The sequence below is a fragment of the Kryptolebias marmoratus genome, linkage group LG17 (genome assembly GCF_001649575.2).
Source record: "Kryptolebias marmoratus isolate JLee-2015 linkage group LG17, ASM164957v2, whole genome shotgun sequence".
NCBI lineage: Eukaryota > Metazoa > Chordata > Actinopteri > Cyprinodontiformes > Rivulidae > Kryptolebias > Kryptolebias marmoratus.
The window spans coordinates 25,037,657-25,052,052 of record NC_051446.1 but is presented as its reverse complement, the minus strand read 5'-3'; the positions used below and the strand labels follow the sequence as shown (position 1 = coordinate 25,052,052).

The 14,396-nt window shown below is 42.8% G+C and overlaps 1 protein-coding gene across 2 annotated transcripts in view; it reads left to right on the top strand.

Moving 5' to 3' along the window:
- Positions 1–32: 32 nt before the first annotated feature.
- LOC108250659 (PH and SEC7 domain-containing protein 1-like) overlaps positions 33–14,396 on the top strand; it is a 40,788-nt gene continuing 26,424 nt past the window's right edge. Inside the window, exons 1-7 of one of the 2 annotated variants that reach the window (XM_037980913.1) lie at positions 33–143; positions 1,561–2,028; positions 6,685–6,879; positions 8,364–8,444; positions 8,896–9,008; positions 10,393–10,451; positions 11,429–11,518. In XM_037980913.1, the coding sequence (XP_037836841.1) occupies positions 73–143; positions 1,561–2,028; positions 6,685–6,879; positions 8,364–8,444; positions 8,896–9,008; positions 10,393–10,451; positions 11,429–11,518 (1,077 nt within the window). In that variant the 5' untranslated portion in view covers positions 33–72. Of the gene's footprint in view, positions 144–1,560; positions 2,029–5,113; positions 5,656–6,684; positions 6,880–8,363; positions 8,445–8,895; positions 9,009–10,392; positions 10,452–11,428; positions 11,519–14,396 lie in introns of those variants that run through there. The other variant, XM_037980914.1, reaches the window with a different exon arrangement.

Below are 14,396 nucleotides of genomic sequence, written 5' to 3'. Positions count from 1 at the left end.
GAGGAGGAAGAGGAGGAGGAGGAGGAGGAGGAGGAGGAGGAGGAGGAGGTGGTGAGCTGGGCGAGTGTGAGGATGCAAGGCGACAGCAGGAAGCAGCAGTACGCGGCGCAGGAGGAGCCGGAGGTGTTCGGCCACCTGATGAGGTGAACAGCCGAAGGGCGGAGCTGAAGTCTGCTGAAGAAGCTGAAACAGAGATTCATTTAAAACAAGCAGAACAGCAGCTAAAACTACAGAACAGGAACTGAAACAAGCAGAACAGTAGCTAAAAGTGGCAGAACAGCAGCTAAAAGAAGCAGAACAGGAGCTAAAAGTGGCAGAACAGCAGCTAAAAGAAGCAGAACAGCAGCTAAAACAAGCAGATCAGCAGCTGAAACAAGCAGCACAGTAGCTAAAGCAAGCAGCACAGTAGCTAAAGCAAGCAGAACAGGAGCTAAAACTACAGAACAGCAGCTAAAACCACAGAACAGGAACTGAAACAACAGAACAGGAGCTGAAACAAGCAGAACATGAGCTAAAACAAGCAGAACAGCAGCTAAAGCAAGCAGAATAGGAGCTAAAGCAACAGAACAGCAGCCAAAACAAGCAGATCAGCAGCTAAAGCAAGCAGAACAGCAGCTAAAGCAAGCAGAACAGCAGCTAAAGCAAGCAGAATAGGAGCTAAAGCAACAGAACAGCAGCCAAAACAAGCAGAACAGCAGCTAAAGCAAGCAGAACAGCAGCTAAGGCAAGCAGAACAGGAGCCAAAACAAGCAGAACAGGAGCTGAAACAAGCAGAACAGCAGCTGAAACAAGTAGAACAGCAGCTAAAGCAAGCAGAATAGGAGCTAAAGCAACAGAACAGCAGCCAAAACAAGCAGATCAGCAGCTAAAGCAACAGAACAGCAGCTAAAGCAAGCAGAATAGGAGCTAAAATAAGCAAAACAGCAGCCAAAACAAGCAGAACAGGAGCTGAAACAAGCGAAGCAGTAGTTAAAAGCTGAAATCAGCAAACCAATAGCTAGAAGGTAAAATTTGGTCAAAAGTACCGAAAAGCTAAAATGATCAAATCAGCAGTGAAAATCCTTAACCAACAGAACAACAGTTTAAGCTAAAATAAACAAAACTGTAGCTAAATACAACAATTAACAGAACCTTAGTGAAAAGCCAAACTTAGCAGAACGTTAGCTAAAAGCTAAAAGCTACATGTAGCAGAAGAAGAAAAGGAGCCAGTTTGAAGAGATCTGAATGTTTCTGTGAGGAAAATATTTCAAAATAAAGTTCAATAATTCAACAAATCTAAAAGTTACAGAAAACAAAAACATTCCCTGAATGCATATCGCCCGCCTCGTTTCACGTCAGAGTTTAAAGCTGTAAGAGCAAAAACATTATCGCCCGCCTGCTGCGGTAGAAACTGGGCTGCAGCAGGATTTCCTCTGACCCACATTCGGACCAGAATCTGCATCTCTCTCTTAGCCTCATTTCCCATCTGGTCATAAACAGAAACATCAATTATTCAGAATTTGAAGGGAAACAGGAACAAACTGCACCTCTGTCCTGAAAACATCTGTCCTCTTCGTCCAGACCGACGGAGACCTTCTTTGACAACCACAACCCGGCCCTGAAGTCCCCCGTCCTGGTCTCCGGTCCCCGCTCCGGCGCCGAGGACACCTTCAGTCGCCACTTCGAGAGCATCATGGAGTCCCACCGGGCCAAAGGGACGTCGTACAACAGCCTGGACAGCGAGGAGCTGCTGACCTCCAGCACCCAAACCGTCCTGACCTTTGACCTGCCCACCCTGACGCCCGCCATCCACGGGCCGGTGTGCCAGAGCGCCCGGCAGATCGTCCAGCTCAGCTTCGCCCCGCTGGCGCACGACGAGAGGCCCAGTTTGTCCGACTCCATCTTCACGGCGACGGGGGACTCGGACGCCACGCGGGCCCCGTCCAGTGAGCGGCTGAGCAGCGGTTCTGACGACACGATACCGAGAGGCCGCGAGTGTTCGCAGCTGGGCAGCAGCTGGTACATCAACCCGTCCTTCTCCTTATCCAGGTGAGGTCTTAGAGGACGATGCTGTTGTGTTCAGGATGACTCTCAGCTACTCTCACACCAGATCTGAGCTCAGAATCTGAAAAACTGCAGCCATTTTTGTTTTAATGGATCCAAAATGAGGCTTAGCCCTTTTTTTTCCCCTGAAAAATATGTTGGATGGGAGCAGATGTTGTTCTAAAACCTGGACTAATGCACCCCCATACCATCAGAGAGGCAGGCTGACCTCAGAACAGTTCAGAGGAGACACATCTGTTCACATCTGGTTTCTTCTTTGCCTGATAGAGCTTTAAGCAGCACGGTGAAATGTGTTTACAGACAGTGTTCCTGAGCAGAACCAGAACCAGAACCAGAACCCAACATCTTTGGAAAAAAGGTTCTAGTTCCTAATAATATGAAGAGAATCAGTGTGAGAGCAGCTCAGAGATTCTCCTGAGGCCGAATCGGAGCAAATCCCTGCAGCCAGGATCCAGAATCTGTCATAAAACCGAAAAACCAGAAGAGCCGAAGCCGTTAAAGCAGCAGATTAGTGATCGTGGTTCGGCTCGTATTAACCGACTAAAACACCGACTTAACCAGAGAAATCACACTCTCTGTGAAAATACAGCTCTGAGCGCTTTGCAGGAGAAGAAGAAACTGAGTCGTTGGCTAAAAACAGCAAAACAGTAGCTAAAAGCAAAAAAAATTAAAATGCTAACTAAAAACTAAAAGTACCTATAAGCTGAAAAGAACAAAAGGCTAGTACAAAGCAAAAAGTAGCAGAACAGTAGCTAACAGCTAAAAGGCTTGTTAAAAGCTAAACATAGCAAAAAGCTAGGTAAGAACCGAAAGTAGCTAAATTCTAGCTAAAAGCTAAAACTAACAAAACCTTCATTAATAGTTAAAATGAACAGAACCAGAGCTAAAAGCTACAATTTTCCAAACAGTAGCTGAAATTAGAAAAATTATAGATGAATTCTACAATGATCAAAACTGCAGCTAAAAGCTAAATTAGCAGAATAGTTGCTAAAATCTAAAAGTAGCTTAAAAAGGTAAAAATGGAGCCAGTTTCTGAACGAACTGGAGATCTTCATGTGATTCTGTGGGGAAAATATTTGTAAATAAAGTTAAATATTTAGAAAAAACAAAAGTCACAGCAGCCATCTCCGGAATGAGCCGAACTCTCTGACAGAAACAGCTAAAATCGGACAGAGCGTGCAGCTAAAAACACGTGGACCGGTCCGGTGTCGGCTCGCTCAGCGGCTCTGAATGCCTCTGACTTCAGTCAGCTTCTCTTTTACTTCAGTTCTAATATTAGTTTTGTTTCTTCTGTTAGTTCTGAACAGCATTTCCTGAATGAATGCATATCGCCCGCCGCCATCCAAACTCGTCTCGTGCTGCAGATATCCACACCGGAGATATTTTGCTAACAGACAAACAACCTCATGTTGATAAATATTGTAGAATAATTAGTTTATTGAGTTATATGTTTATAGTTTTGTAAATTTTCAGACTGTAAAGAATCATTTCTGGGGTTCTGTGAGCAGTTTGAGGGATTTGTCGCCCCCTGGTGGACAGGTTGCAGATTGCAGTTCTTTGAAATTGTATAACAATAAATAAAAAAGGTAACCTTCCAGTCTTTTGCTGCTCCAACAGCATCATTTAGTTTCTTTGTCTCGGGTTGAATGAAGGCAGAGGAAAGTGTTTTATCTTGTATTATTATCTGAGACTTTAGAGAGTAAAACCTTGCTCACCTCAGCCTGTTTCTGTGGAAATGATGAATGAATGAAATGAAATGAAAGGATTACAGTTTGGTGCATGGATGCAGGTCTGGCTGCCTCCCTCCTCGGGTCAGATGTGCGTCTCTGCGGGTCAGTCTGGTTCAGAGTCAGACAGCTTGAAGGGAAGGTCGTTAGAAGGCTGTCTCTGCCTCACAGGACGTGTCTCTGCTTATTGTCTCCTCAGTGTGTGTCTTTCAGGCGGTGATGATGTGTGTGCGACGGTGCAGGGATGTCGAGGCAGATGGTCGTCACCGCAGCGGCGAAGGCCTCACCTTGAGCCGTTTGTCCGCCTGAAAGCTTTCACGCAACACGTCCTTCGTCTCGGCACTTTATTTTAAAAGTCTCAAAGTATGTCGGGAATGTGTCCTCTGTCTCTGTCAGGGAGGTGAGGACAACCTGACTGTGTCAATGTGACCCTAACTTCGAGAGGCGTCACTGCAGAGGCAGCAGAAAGAAAACAGCTGTTGCTTTGGCCACTAGGTGGCGCTAAAAGACAGGAACCAGCCTCCAGGTGCTGTTTACCTGCAGACTGTTGTTTTTGTGTCTTCGTGTCCCGGTGAGGAATCTGGTCCCTGAAGAAGCTTATTTCTGCCTCTGGAAACAAAACAAAACACTTCTCATCTCAGAATTATGAGTTTTAAAATCATTAAAATGAATTTGAATCTCCTAATTATGAAACAAAGACTTTTAAACTCATAATTATGAATTTAAAAAAGTTTTGAATTCATTAATTTTTAGAATAAAGTCATTATTCTAAAATGCAGTCATATTTCTAACTATAAATCTTGCTCTTATGACTTTTTTTGACCATAGTTATAACTTTGTAGCTCATATTTATAATGTTTATTTTTCCCGAGTGGCAGAAACGGGCTTCCATAGCTGTTTCATCTGATTTTATTGTAAATATTTAGAGAAACCTCCTTTCTTTCTGCCGTCAGCAGATGATCCGAGTTGACTTCAGGCTCAGATTTCTCTCCTCCTTTAACGAAGGCAAACGTTTGCTTTCGTTTGAAGCCTCTGGAATCCCAGATTCCCGAATACTCCTGGAAGTTTTTCCAGACTTCGATAAGCGTTTGGAATTCCTGCCCCCCTCCCTCCCTTTCAGTGCGAGCCGTCAGACAGTGGCTCATTGTGCCGAGCTGCCAAGTGGACTGAGGGAGGCTGACACCGGGAATTCTCTCAGGACCCCTCCACATTGTGCCGGCGCTCCGTGACTCAATGCTAACAGGTGGTGAGGCCCGAGCTTAAGCTCCTGATTGTGACGCTCCTGCAGGCCCCCCGATGGAAACACTCAGATGTTGACAAAAGGCCAACAACTCTGTGCCTGAGGCGGTCTGCAGACACACACACACACACCCCTCGTAGATATGGAGGTTAAACCTGACACCTCACTTTTTATTTTGTTTACACTTGAGGTGTGTGAAAGGCTCGGATGAGAGGCGGAGACGGGAAACCGGAGCTGGATGCAGTGAAAGGAATGAATGGGGGGGAGTGAGTTTCAGCCAAGTTTCGTGCTTCGATCACAAGGTCAGCAGGAGAAACGGAGCGAGGGAGGAGTGAAGCTACAGCAAACAGATAGAGGCATTACAGGACAAACGGGGGGAGGAGGAGGAGGAGGAGGGTTGCTGTGAAGATCAAATGACAGCAAACACAGACAGAGAGCCGGGAGAGAAATCCACAGCGTCTCAGTTGGGCTGGAGGAATGAAGGAGCCACACGGGCGAGTCGTCTGAAGGGGCCGTGATGCGTTCAGGGAGCAGAGGGGTCAGGGGTCGAAGGCGGGGTGGTGGTCAGGCGACAAGGACGCAGTCCTGCGGCTCGTCTGCAGGCGGGGAGGAGAAACGTTCGTCCAACAGGAGGTCCTGCTCCAGGTGGGTCTGCACCGAGACACAGCCGAGAGCTAACGGGCTAACTGAGAAAACCCAGAGTGAGAGCTAAAGAAGCTGAAGCTAAAAGCAGCTAAAAGGAGCTGAGATTGATCCCCAGCACTAACAGACATTATTGACCATAACGTCTGTAACTTTATTATTTCTCACCAGAAGATGATCTTCCTCTGAAGGCGGCGGGCGACATGCATTCCTGCACGTTTCGGTTTCTTGTCAGTTCAGAAATCTTTGTTTAAAGTTGTGGCTAAATGTTGAATAAATCACTGATATTTAGCTGCTAACAAGCCGAAGAACCTGGTAGACGTTCCTCCTTTTAGGAACCAGCTCTGTGAACTTTATGAACCCTCTGCTGACATTTACATCCCTTATTTTATTATTTATTCTCAGCTCTGTGCTCTCTCCTCTGAATCGAAGCGAGAGACAGCAGGGCCTTCTTGGCTCGCGTCTCGTGATGAAAAACAAACGAAGGCTTGCTTTATTTAGGAAACGTTTGTTGAGTTTTGGATCCTAGCAGCGTGTTTTCTCCGGCCAGCTGGAGTCACAGAGCTCAGCGTGGCGGCGATGAACGTCTTCATCGTTTCACAAAATAAACTCAAAGACCTGGTTTCGTTAAGCCGAGGCTCAGTGTGACATAACGCTCTGTAACGAGTTTTCACTCCTGAACCTTTTAATGCTTTGAAGCAGCTTAATTAGGAAATGATAACAGAAAACAGGGAAGCTGGAAGGATTTAGTCGATTTTATGACCCGAGCAGGAGGAAGGCGTTCTTTGAATTGTTGCGTAACTTTTGGATCCTCAAACCTCAGAACAAATCAGACGTTCAATTATTGATAAACTGGATTCATTTCTTTTGATAAATTTCTTCTTCTTGGTTCTTTCTGATCTTCTGAATTATTTACAGTTTTTTTCTCGTCCTGTTTCCTGTCCTGAACCGTCAGTTTTTATTTTTTCTGCCTTCGCTCCAGTTTTAACCGAACACAGAATCTTTTTCCTCCCTCGACCCGCCGCCTCTCAGCAGGGAGAAGGCCCGTTTGGCGACGGACTCTGAGCTGGACCAGGACCTCAGCGACCGGCTCGGTCTGGGCAGCAGCGACACGCTGACCAACGGCAGCCACCGCGGGGATGTGGCCGCCGCCAGACGCCTCGCCAAACGCCTCTTCAACCTGGACGGCTTCAGGAAGTCTGACGTGTCGCGTCACCTCAGCAAGAAGTGAGTCTTAGACGTTTGAATCACCTGAAAATTACGGTGGCCCTGAAGTTCAAACCATGACATTATTCCACCAGAAGAGGGTGGTACCAGAGGGAAACTGATTGGCTTTTGAACAGGAAGTTGTTCTTCCTGCAGTTTTCCGGACAGACATGAGGTGATGCTGGACATGTTTTCAGCTTCATGTTGTCTTATTTTAAGACGTTATTGTGGTTTTAAGTTTGTAGTTGTGTTTAATTGTTTGATGTGGTTTGAACTTCAGGGCCACCGTACAAAACAGAACATCAGGAGACATTTACTCCTTAAAGCACAGGTGGTAAACTCTGTTCCTCGGAGGCCGCAGTCCTGCAGGTTTTAGACGTGTTCTTGTTTTAAAACACCTGGTTTAAATGGATGACTTGTTGCCGTGCTCCTGGAGAAGCTGATGACTCGGTGAGGAGGTGATTAAACCGTCTGAATCAGGCGTGTTGGAGCAGAAACACCTGAAACCTCCAGGACAGCGCCCCCTCGAGGCCTGGAGTCTGACAGCCCTGCATTAAAGCAACCTGTGTGAAAATAAAACGCTGCGATTATCAGTGACTAAAGATGCTAACATGAAGTTTAATCCTGAATCAGACCCGCTTTGTTCCGTCACCTGAGGCGACGCTCAGGTGAAAACCAGAACTGAACCGGCTCCAGGTCACCAGAGACGGCAGATCAGCTGCAGATTAACGCTGTAAACTCATTTAACCGCCTTCTGAACAGAAATGTCCTGTAGACAGAGGACAGAGTTTCCTCCTGTCATGAAAACAAAAACAACAAACTCAGTATAAAAAAAGAAAAGGAGCTCGTATTTGTCACATAAATAAACTTGGAGCTGGTTTTATTTTCACTGCATCCAACTGAAGCCCCTCAACGAGCCGAAGAACCTGTTGGAGGATGAAGGAATGCATATCGCCCACTGCGTCTCGTGACAGAGTTTGAAACTAAGATGGCGAGAGACGATGATGGTGATGATGAGGACTCTCAGCTACCACCACATCCAGTTTCAGCTCAGTATCCTCAGTTCGCTAAGGGCAGCCATCTTTAATTAAAAGGTGATCATGTAGATGCTAATCCAGTGAAACTTTCAGTGGTTCATGCTAAATGTTGCTCAGGATGTTAAATAAATTCAAAGCGACCTCCTGATGAAATCTGCCCTCCGTTTGATGGATTTAATGAACCCTGATCTAAAATCGGTGCAGGTTCTGTTCATTTACAGGATTGCCCGCCGCTGTCTGCCCTCAGGCTGATCTGCGCTCCTCTGCCCGTCAGGAAGACTTCAGGATTAAAGGGTTTTCTCACCTTCTGACAGATGCATCCTGGGAATCTCTTCTGGGGTTTTTCTGCTTTTATTTTGGCCTCCGGTCGGCAAATCGAGCCGTTTCAAGCTGATGTCATTCACTGAGCGGAGGAGATGGCTTTTGTTTGTATGTAATGCTCTTTTTTTTTATTTATTTGTGTTACAGCAATGATTTTAGCCGCATGGTTGCGGAGGAGTACCTGAGTTTCTTCAGCTTCACCGGCCTCACGCTCGACCAAGCTCTGCGGTGAGAAAACATGACAGACAGGAAAACTCTCTGGCACATTATTTAACATAAACCTTTGACTGTTTTAAATTAAAAATAAACAGACACTATGAGTTTTTAAAGTCTTTAAAACACATGTGTTGACCTTCACCTCGCAAGGTTCTTGTTTCTGCATCACTGAGGCTTTGATTTGTTCTCAAAGGAGGGAAATTCTGTAATTTTATTTAATTTTTTTATTTATTTGAAGCATTTTGTCTTCTGTTAAACACTGCCCTCTGGAGGACAGCTGTAGCGTTGCAGCTCAAATTTTAAACACCTTTTTTGTGTTTTAAACACATTAGATAACACTTCTTTACAATTTTACATAGTTTTATAATAAGAAACTTCTTGTAATGATTCAAATTAGGTCACATTTTAATCTGCATCCAGTTTTTTTGTCAACCTTCTGGGTAATGAGCTGTTTGTGCTGCAGGACGTTCCTCAGGCAGTTTGCTCTGATGGGGGAGACTCAGGAGAGGGAGAGGGTGCTATCACACTTCTCAAGGCGCTACTTGGAGTGCAACCCAAAAACCCTGCCGTCCGAGGGTAAGTGCTTTCACAGCAACCGTGGAAAAATGCACAAAAAAAATGATAAGTTTATTATTTCTACACCCAGCTCATACAATACACCATCAGCTTTATTTCCATGTATAAACACAGGAAACAAGTTGGTTAAAGGCACAACAAAAAGATTATTTTTATTTTAGCACACTAACAACCAGTCATGTTACTGTTCTTGTATCTGTTATTTAAGTCCAGTCAAACATTATGCTTTCAAATAAAAAAACATTCACAGCTTGGGCCATTTTGGACAGAGGAAGTGATGAAATAATAAAACCATTAAGCCTTCATTTGTGATATTTAATTTCTTTAATTACTTTGTGAGATTAATCGTGCTTAAAGTTTGTTTTTTTTGTTTTCTTTATTACGTCTAATTCTTCAGGTTTTGTCTTCTTTTTTTCTCCTTTTTGTTTCTGTTGAGCTTCAACGTGTTCACATCATTTCCGGTTTTATTTTGAAAACTTTTGTTTACCGCAGTTCGTCTTCCTGTGTCCGCTTAACATCACCGTTAGCCGTTAGCTGTTAGCTGTTAGCCGTTAGCCTCAAAGAAACTTTCTTTTGCTCAATTTTCACAATTTTCCACTTAAAAAAAATTTGTTTGAAGCTCTAAAACATATTTGACTTATTCAGGTTTGCATTAAACACTTTATCTTTAAAAAAATATAGTTTTTTGATGACATAAAAAGAACAACAAGAATCTTTTTAGCATTTTGCTAATGTTTTTATGCAGGATAAAATTTAGAAACTAAAAAAGAAAGAAATGCACACGTATTAAATCCATTTTGTTAAAAGTAAAATATATACAAGCAGGCCTGTGTTTCATTGTTCAATGTTTGTATAAATTATTATTTTCTGTATGAACGCTTTCAATTTTGAAATAATATATTAATCTACAGCCTGATAATTAGAGAAAAAAATAGATAAGGCCTGTTTGTTCATTTAGAATAGCTTCAATATGCATTTACTTTAAACTTTGTTCTGTTAAAAATGTTATAAGAACTTGTAAATTACAAATCACAATTTAGTGGCCTTTAATAGGTGTGGAAGTCAGGATTTCCTGTTTTCTCAGCTTGTATTTTTTATTTTCTGCTGGTGGCAGACTTTCCTCATTAATGCAGAGAGAAATTTTAATTTAATCCCATCTGCACTGATTGAACTATTAATCCTTCACTGTTTAAGACAGATGCTTACATGTGAATGAGCTTTAATGTATTTTTAGGAAACTCTTGATGTAGTTTTATGATAACCTGCATGAAACTGTCCTGTTTTAAAGATCTTTGTATTTAATATTTCGTGCAGCGTAAATGCAGTGAATCATGTTGAAGTAGTGGGTCTTTTTGCAGAGGACTGATGTGTTTTCATCCTGCAGATGCTGCTCACACACTCACCTGTGCCCTGATGCTTCTGAACACCGACCTGCACGGTCAGGTGAGAATCCAGCTCCTCTCTCACAAACTCCAGATGGTTTCTTTTTGCTCCGATAACCGTGAAGGTTTGGGACCCGGGCCGGTCGCCGTCTGATCGACTGAGCCTCTCTCAGCCGTCTTCAGGAGATCTGGGCCATCGGCAGCTCTGCTCCGCGGATGAATGATTAATTAAAGAGATGGAGACGGGGCTCAGCTCTTACAGGAGGGAAAGTTTCAGCTCATCTGGACAGATTTAGACTGACTTTAGAAACAGGATTACTGCAAATTATCTCTCATTTTCCACCAACTGCCTCTGAAGACACAGAAAGTTACAATAATTCCCATCATAGTTTGACCTAAAGTGTGAACGCTGACCTATAAGACTTAAATAAACTAACAAATCTTATATAGTTTATTATATATAGGTGCTTTTAGTTAACTTGCTAATTAAATCTGTTAAAACTCTGGTTAAGTAGATTAATTTCTGCAGACTTTCTGTTATTAAAACCTTCGGCTCATTCAGCTGACTGCTGCTCTGACTTTTTGGTCTTATAACTTTTATAATTTTCAAAATATTTAACTTTATTTACAGATATTTTCCCCCAAATACATCATAACACAGTACTTTTAGCTAACATTTTGCTCCTTTCAGCTCATGTTTTGCTGCTTTTAAATTAAAAACAAAAAGTGTAAGTGTATTTGGAGTTTAAAAATGCACATAAACTATGAAGAATTACATTTTTGCTGCTTAAATCTGTTGTCTAAAAACAAATAATTTTATTTGTTTGGAATCATAATCACCTGTTTTCTTATGAAGCTTGATATTTTTTAAATTTCAGTTTAAAAACTAAAGGATTTTCTCTCAGTTTAGTAGTTTATTGTCTTAATTCTTCCCAAGCAGGATAAAAATAAACTGTGTTCAGTAAGTAGTTTGAGTTAAATGAAGAAATGATTCATGTCTGTTTATAGAAAATTATATTTAAACCGATTCTTTTCCAGAATGTTGGCAAGAGGATGTCCTGCGCTCAGTTCATTGGCAACCTGGAAGGACTGAACGACAGCCAGGATTTCCCCAAAGATCTGCTCAAAGTAAGCAGATTTTAGTCTAAAATAACATCAGCGCCAGTGGGCGGGGCGGCGGTGGGCGGGGCGCCATCTTCGTATCGTCCCTCAGATCTCAGCCTGTTTCGGTTTCGCTGCCGTTTATTTTGCCTCCAATCAGAGACCACTTCCTGTTGGATCCAGAGAGCTGAAGGTTAGGGTTGTCAGCAGCCGAGGTTCGGTCGTTTTCCCGCCTCTTGGTCCTCCTGACGCCGTAGGTGAAGCCCTCCATCACCGCTGCCCGGAGCCCGCCAACACGCAGGGATTTATAATGCATGAGGGAGGGAACGAGGCCGAAACAAGCCAAGCTTTAGCTGCTTTAATAAATAAATCCAAGCGGCCATCTTTCTGAGCGGGCCGTCCACTGTCCTCCTCTCCCCTCGAGCCGAACTCGCCTCTCCTTTGTCAGGACTCCGTTCACGCTGCTCCTCGCTGCTGATTTCAGCTGTTTTAGCTGCTGTACAGTTTGCTGAGTCAGCTAACGTACCGAGATGTCTTCAGTTCCTTCAGCGTAACAGCCGTATCTGTCTTTTTATGCTACGTTTAGTTTTTAGCTACTGTTCTGCTACTTTTACCTTCAAGCTAGCCTTTAGCTACTTATAGCTTTTAGCCAGCTGTTCGTCCCTTTTAGATATTTTTAGCTACTTGCTAGCCTTTTACATTTTTTAGCCTTGGGGTAGCTGTTTGGTTCGTTTAGCCAGCCTTTTTAAGCTTTTAGCTATCCTTTTTCCACTTACTTTTAGCATTTTCATACCTTTAGCTTCAAGCTAACGTTTTGCTACTATTAGTTTGAATTAGCCTTTTGCTATCTTTGGCTAGAAATATGCTCCTTCTGGCTTTTAGCTACCATTCTGCTACTTTTAGCTTCTAGCTAGCTTTTAGCAACTTATAGCTTTTAGCCAGCTGTTTGTACTTTTATCTTTTATCCACCCTTTTGATGCTAGCTAGCCTTTTGCTGCTTTTAGATGGCCTTTTGCTGATATTAGCCTTTAGCTAGCATTTAGCTACTTTTTATTTAGCTAGTATTCTGCTCCTTCTGGCGTTCTGCTTATTTTAGCTTTAATAACTCAGTTTCAGCTTCTTCAGCTGCTAACATTCACAGTTTTTAGCCTTTTTATTCCTTTTTTTCGTTGTGTTTTGCACCATCTGTCTCTGCTGCTCGTGAGTTTTTGTTGTCGTTCTTGGAAACAGCTGCCTTTAATGTGTGTAAACAAACCCTGTGAGCGCCGCGTGTGTGTGTGTCTGTGTGTCTGTGTGTGTGCGTGTGTGCGTGTGTGTCTGTGTGTGTGTGTGTGTGTGCGTGTGTGTGTGTGTGTGTGTGTGTGAATAAAACCTTCTGGGTCCTAAAGTCTGGATAGAAATCTTGAGTTCTCTCTTCCTGTTTTACGAGGTTTCTTCTTCTTCTTCTTCTTCTTCTTCTTCTTCTTCTTCTTCTCTGTATCTGTGCATCTTAAAACGACCATAAACGCTCCAGAAGACCTGCGGTTAAAAATATTAATTCTGTTGGAATTTAATTCCCAGTCTGGGTCCGGACGGGACTCCGTTTAGCTTGGATCCGGACAGTTTAAGGAAGGAGGAATTCATAAATTCACTCAAACACAGATGTCCTCTCAGATGGACGGAGAGGACATTTTCTGGGGTTGGACGAGTCCACGTCTCAGCCCGCCAAAGATCCGGGCTGGCACCTGTGACAGGTCCAGAACCAGGTTGACTCCACGATTTACCCGGAAAGGTTTCATTTAAATCCGTTCTGTGGTTCAGCAGATATTTCGCTAACAGACAGATTAATGAACACATGCAGTTACATGATCGCCCACCTGTCAAAAAAAAAGGATAAAAATATAAATTCTTTCCATTAAAAATCGTAAAAAAAATACAAAAAAAAATTAATTTTGTGAGTTTTAGTCAAACCTGCTGACTTTATGCTTCATTCTGACAAAGAAAATCATAAAATTGTGTAATTATGTTTTAAAAACAGATGTTTAAATAATCTAATGAGGTTTAAAGGTTATATTTCCATTTAACGATGAGATTAAACAGTTTAATGAACCTAAACTTTGCGTTTTGACTCAAACGGCGTCGTTTTTGTTTAGTTTTTAGCTAAAACTATAAACAGCTTTCCTCGTTTTCTTTATCGCTCCGTAATTTCCTGCAACAGAATGACTTCCACCAGCGACCATGTTCCCCTCATTTCCTCCGCTCGTGTTCCAGCTCTCCCATTTCCCCTCCCGAGCCTGCTGCCGGTGTTTGTGTTTCCTGTCGGAACATTAGGAAGGACTCGGATAAATCCCTCCGACAAACACGTCCCACATTTCTCACAAACTCACAGATCCGTCTGTTTCTGCCTCCTCCGTCGGTCATTCTGTCCAGTTTTTACATCGTGGTTTAAACATTTCTTTTAGAAAATCACATAACTTTTCTCGGAAGGATTGTTTCTAAATGTGACGTTTCTCTGGGTGAGAACCGACATGTTTTTATTTATCGTCTCTAAAAATGTCTTCATCCTCACAGAAACATCTACAGTTCTGTAAAAACACCGTAGTAGTCAGGCCTGAATGTCTGGATGTGGCGCAGCTACGAAAACACACCAGAACCAGAAAACACGGCGTGAAGTAGTGCTGGGCGATATGGAAAAAAATCCTATATCACGATATGGATCATTTTATATCACGATAACGATATATATCACGATATACCCCAATTACGTACGTTGCCAGTTATTCTCTGAAAAATATGAAAAAATAATCTAATTTCTTACTTTTTTCAAGCTTTATTTCGAAGTGACATTTAACTGAACTTTCACAAATGAGATCTGCTGCATTTTAGTGCAGCAATATATATGTACCTGTTAGACGTAACAGTATCA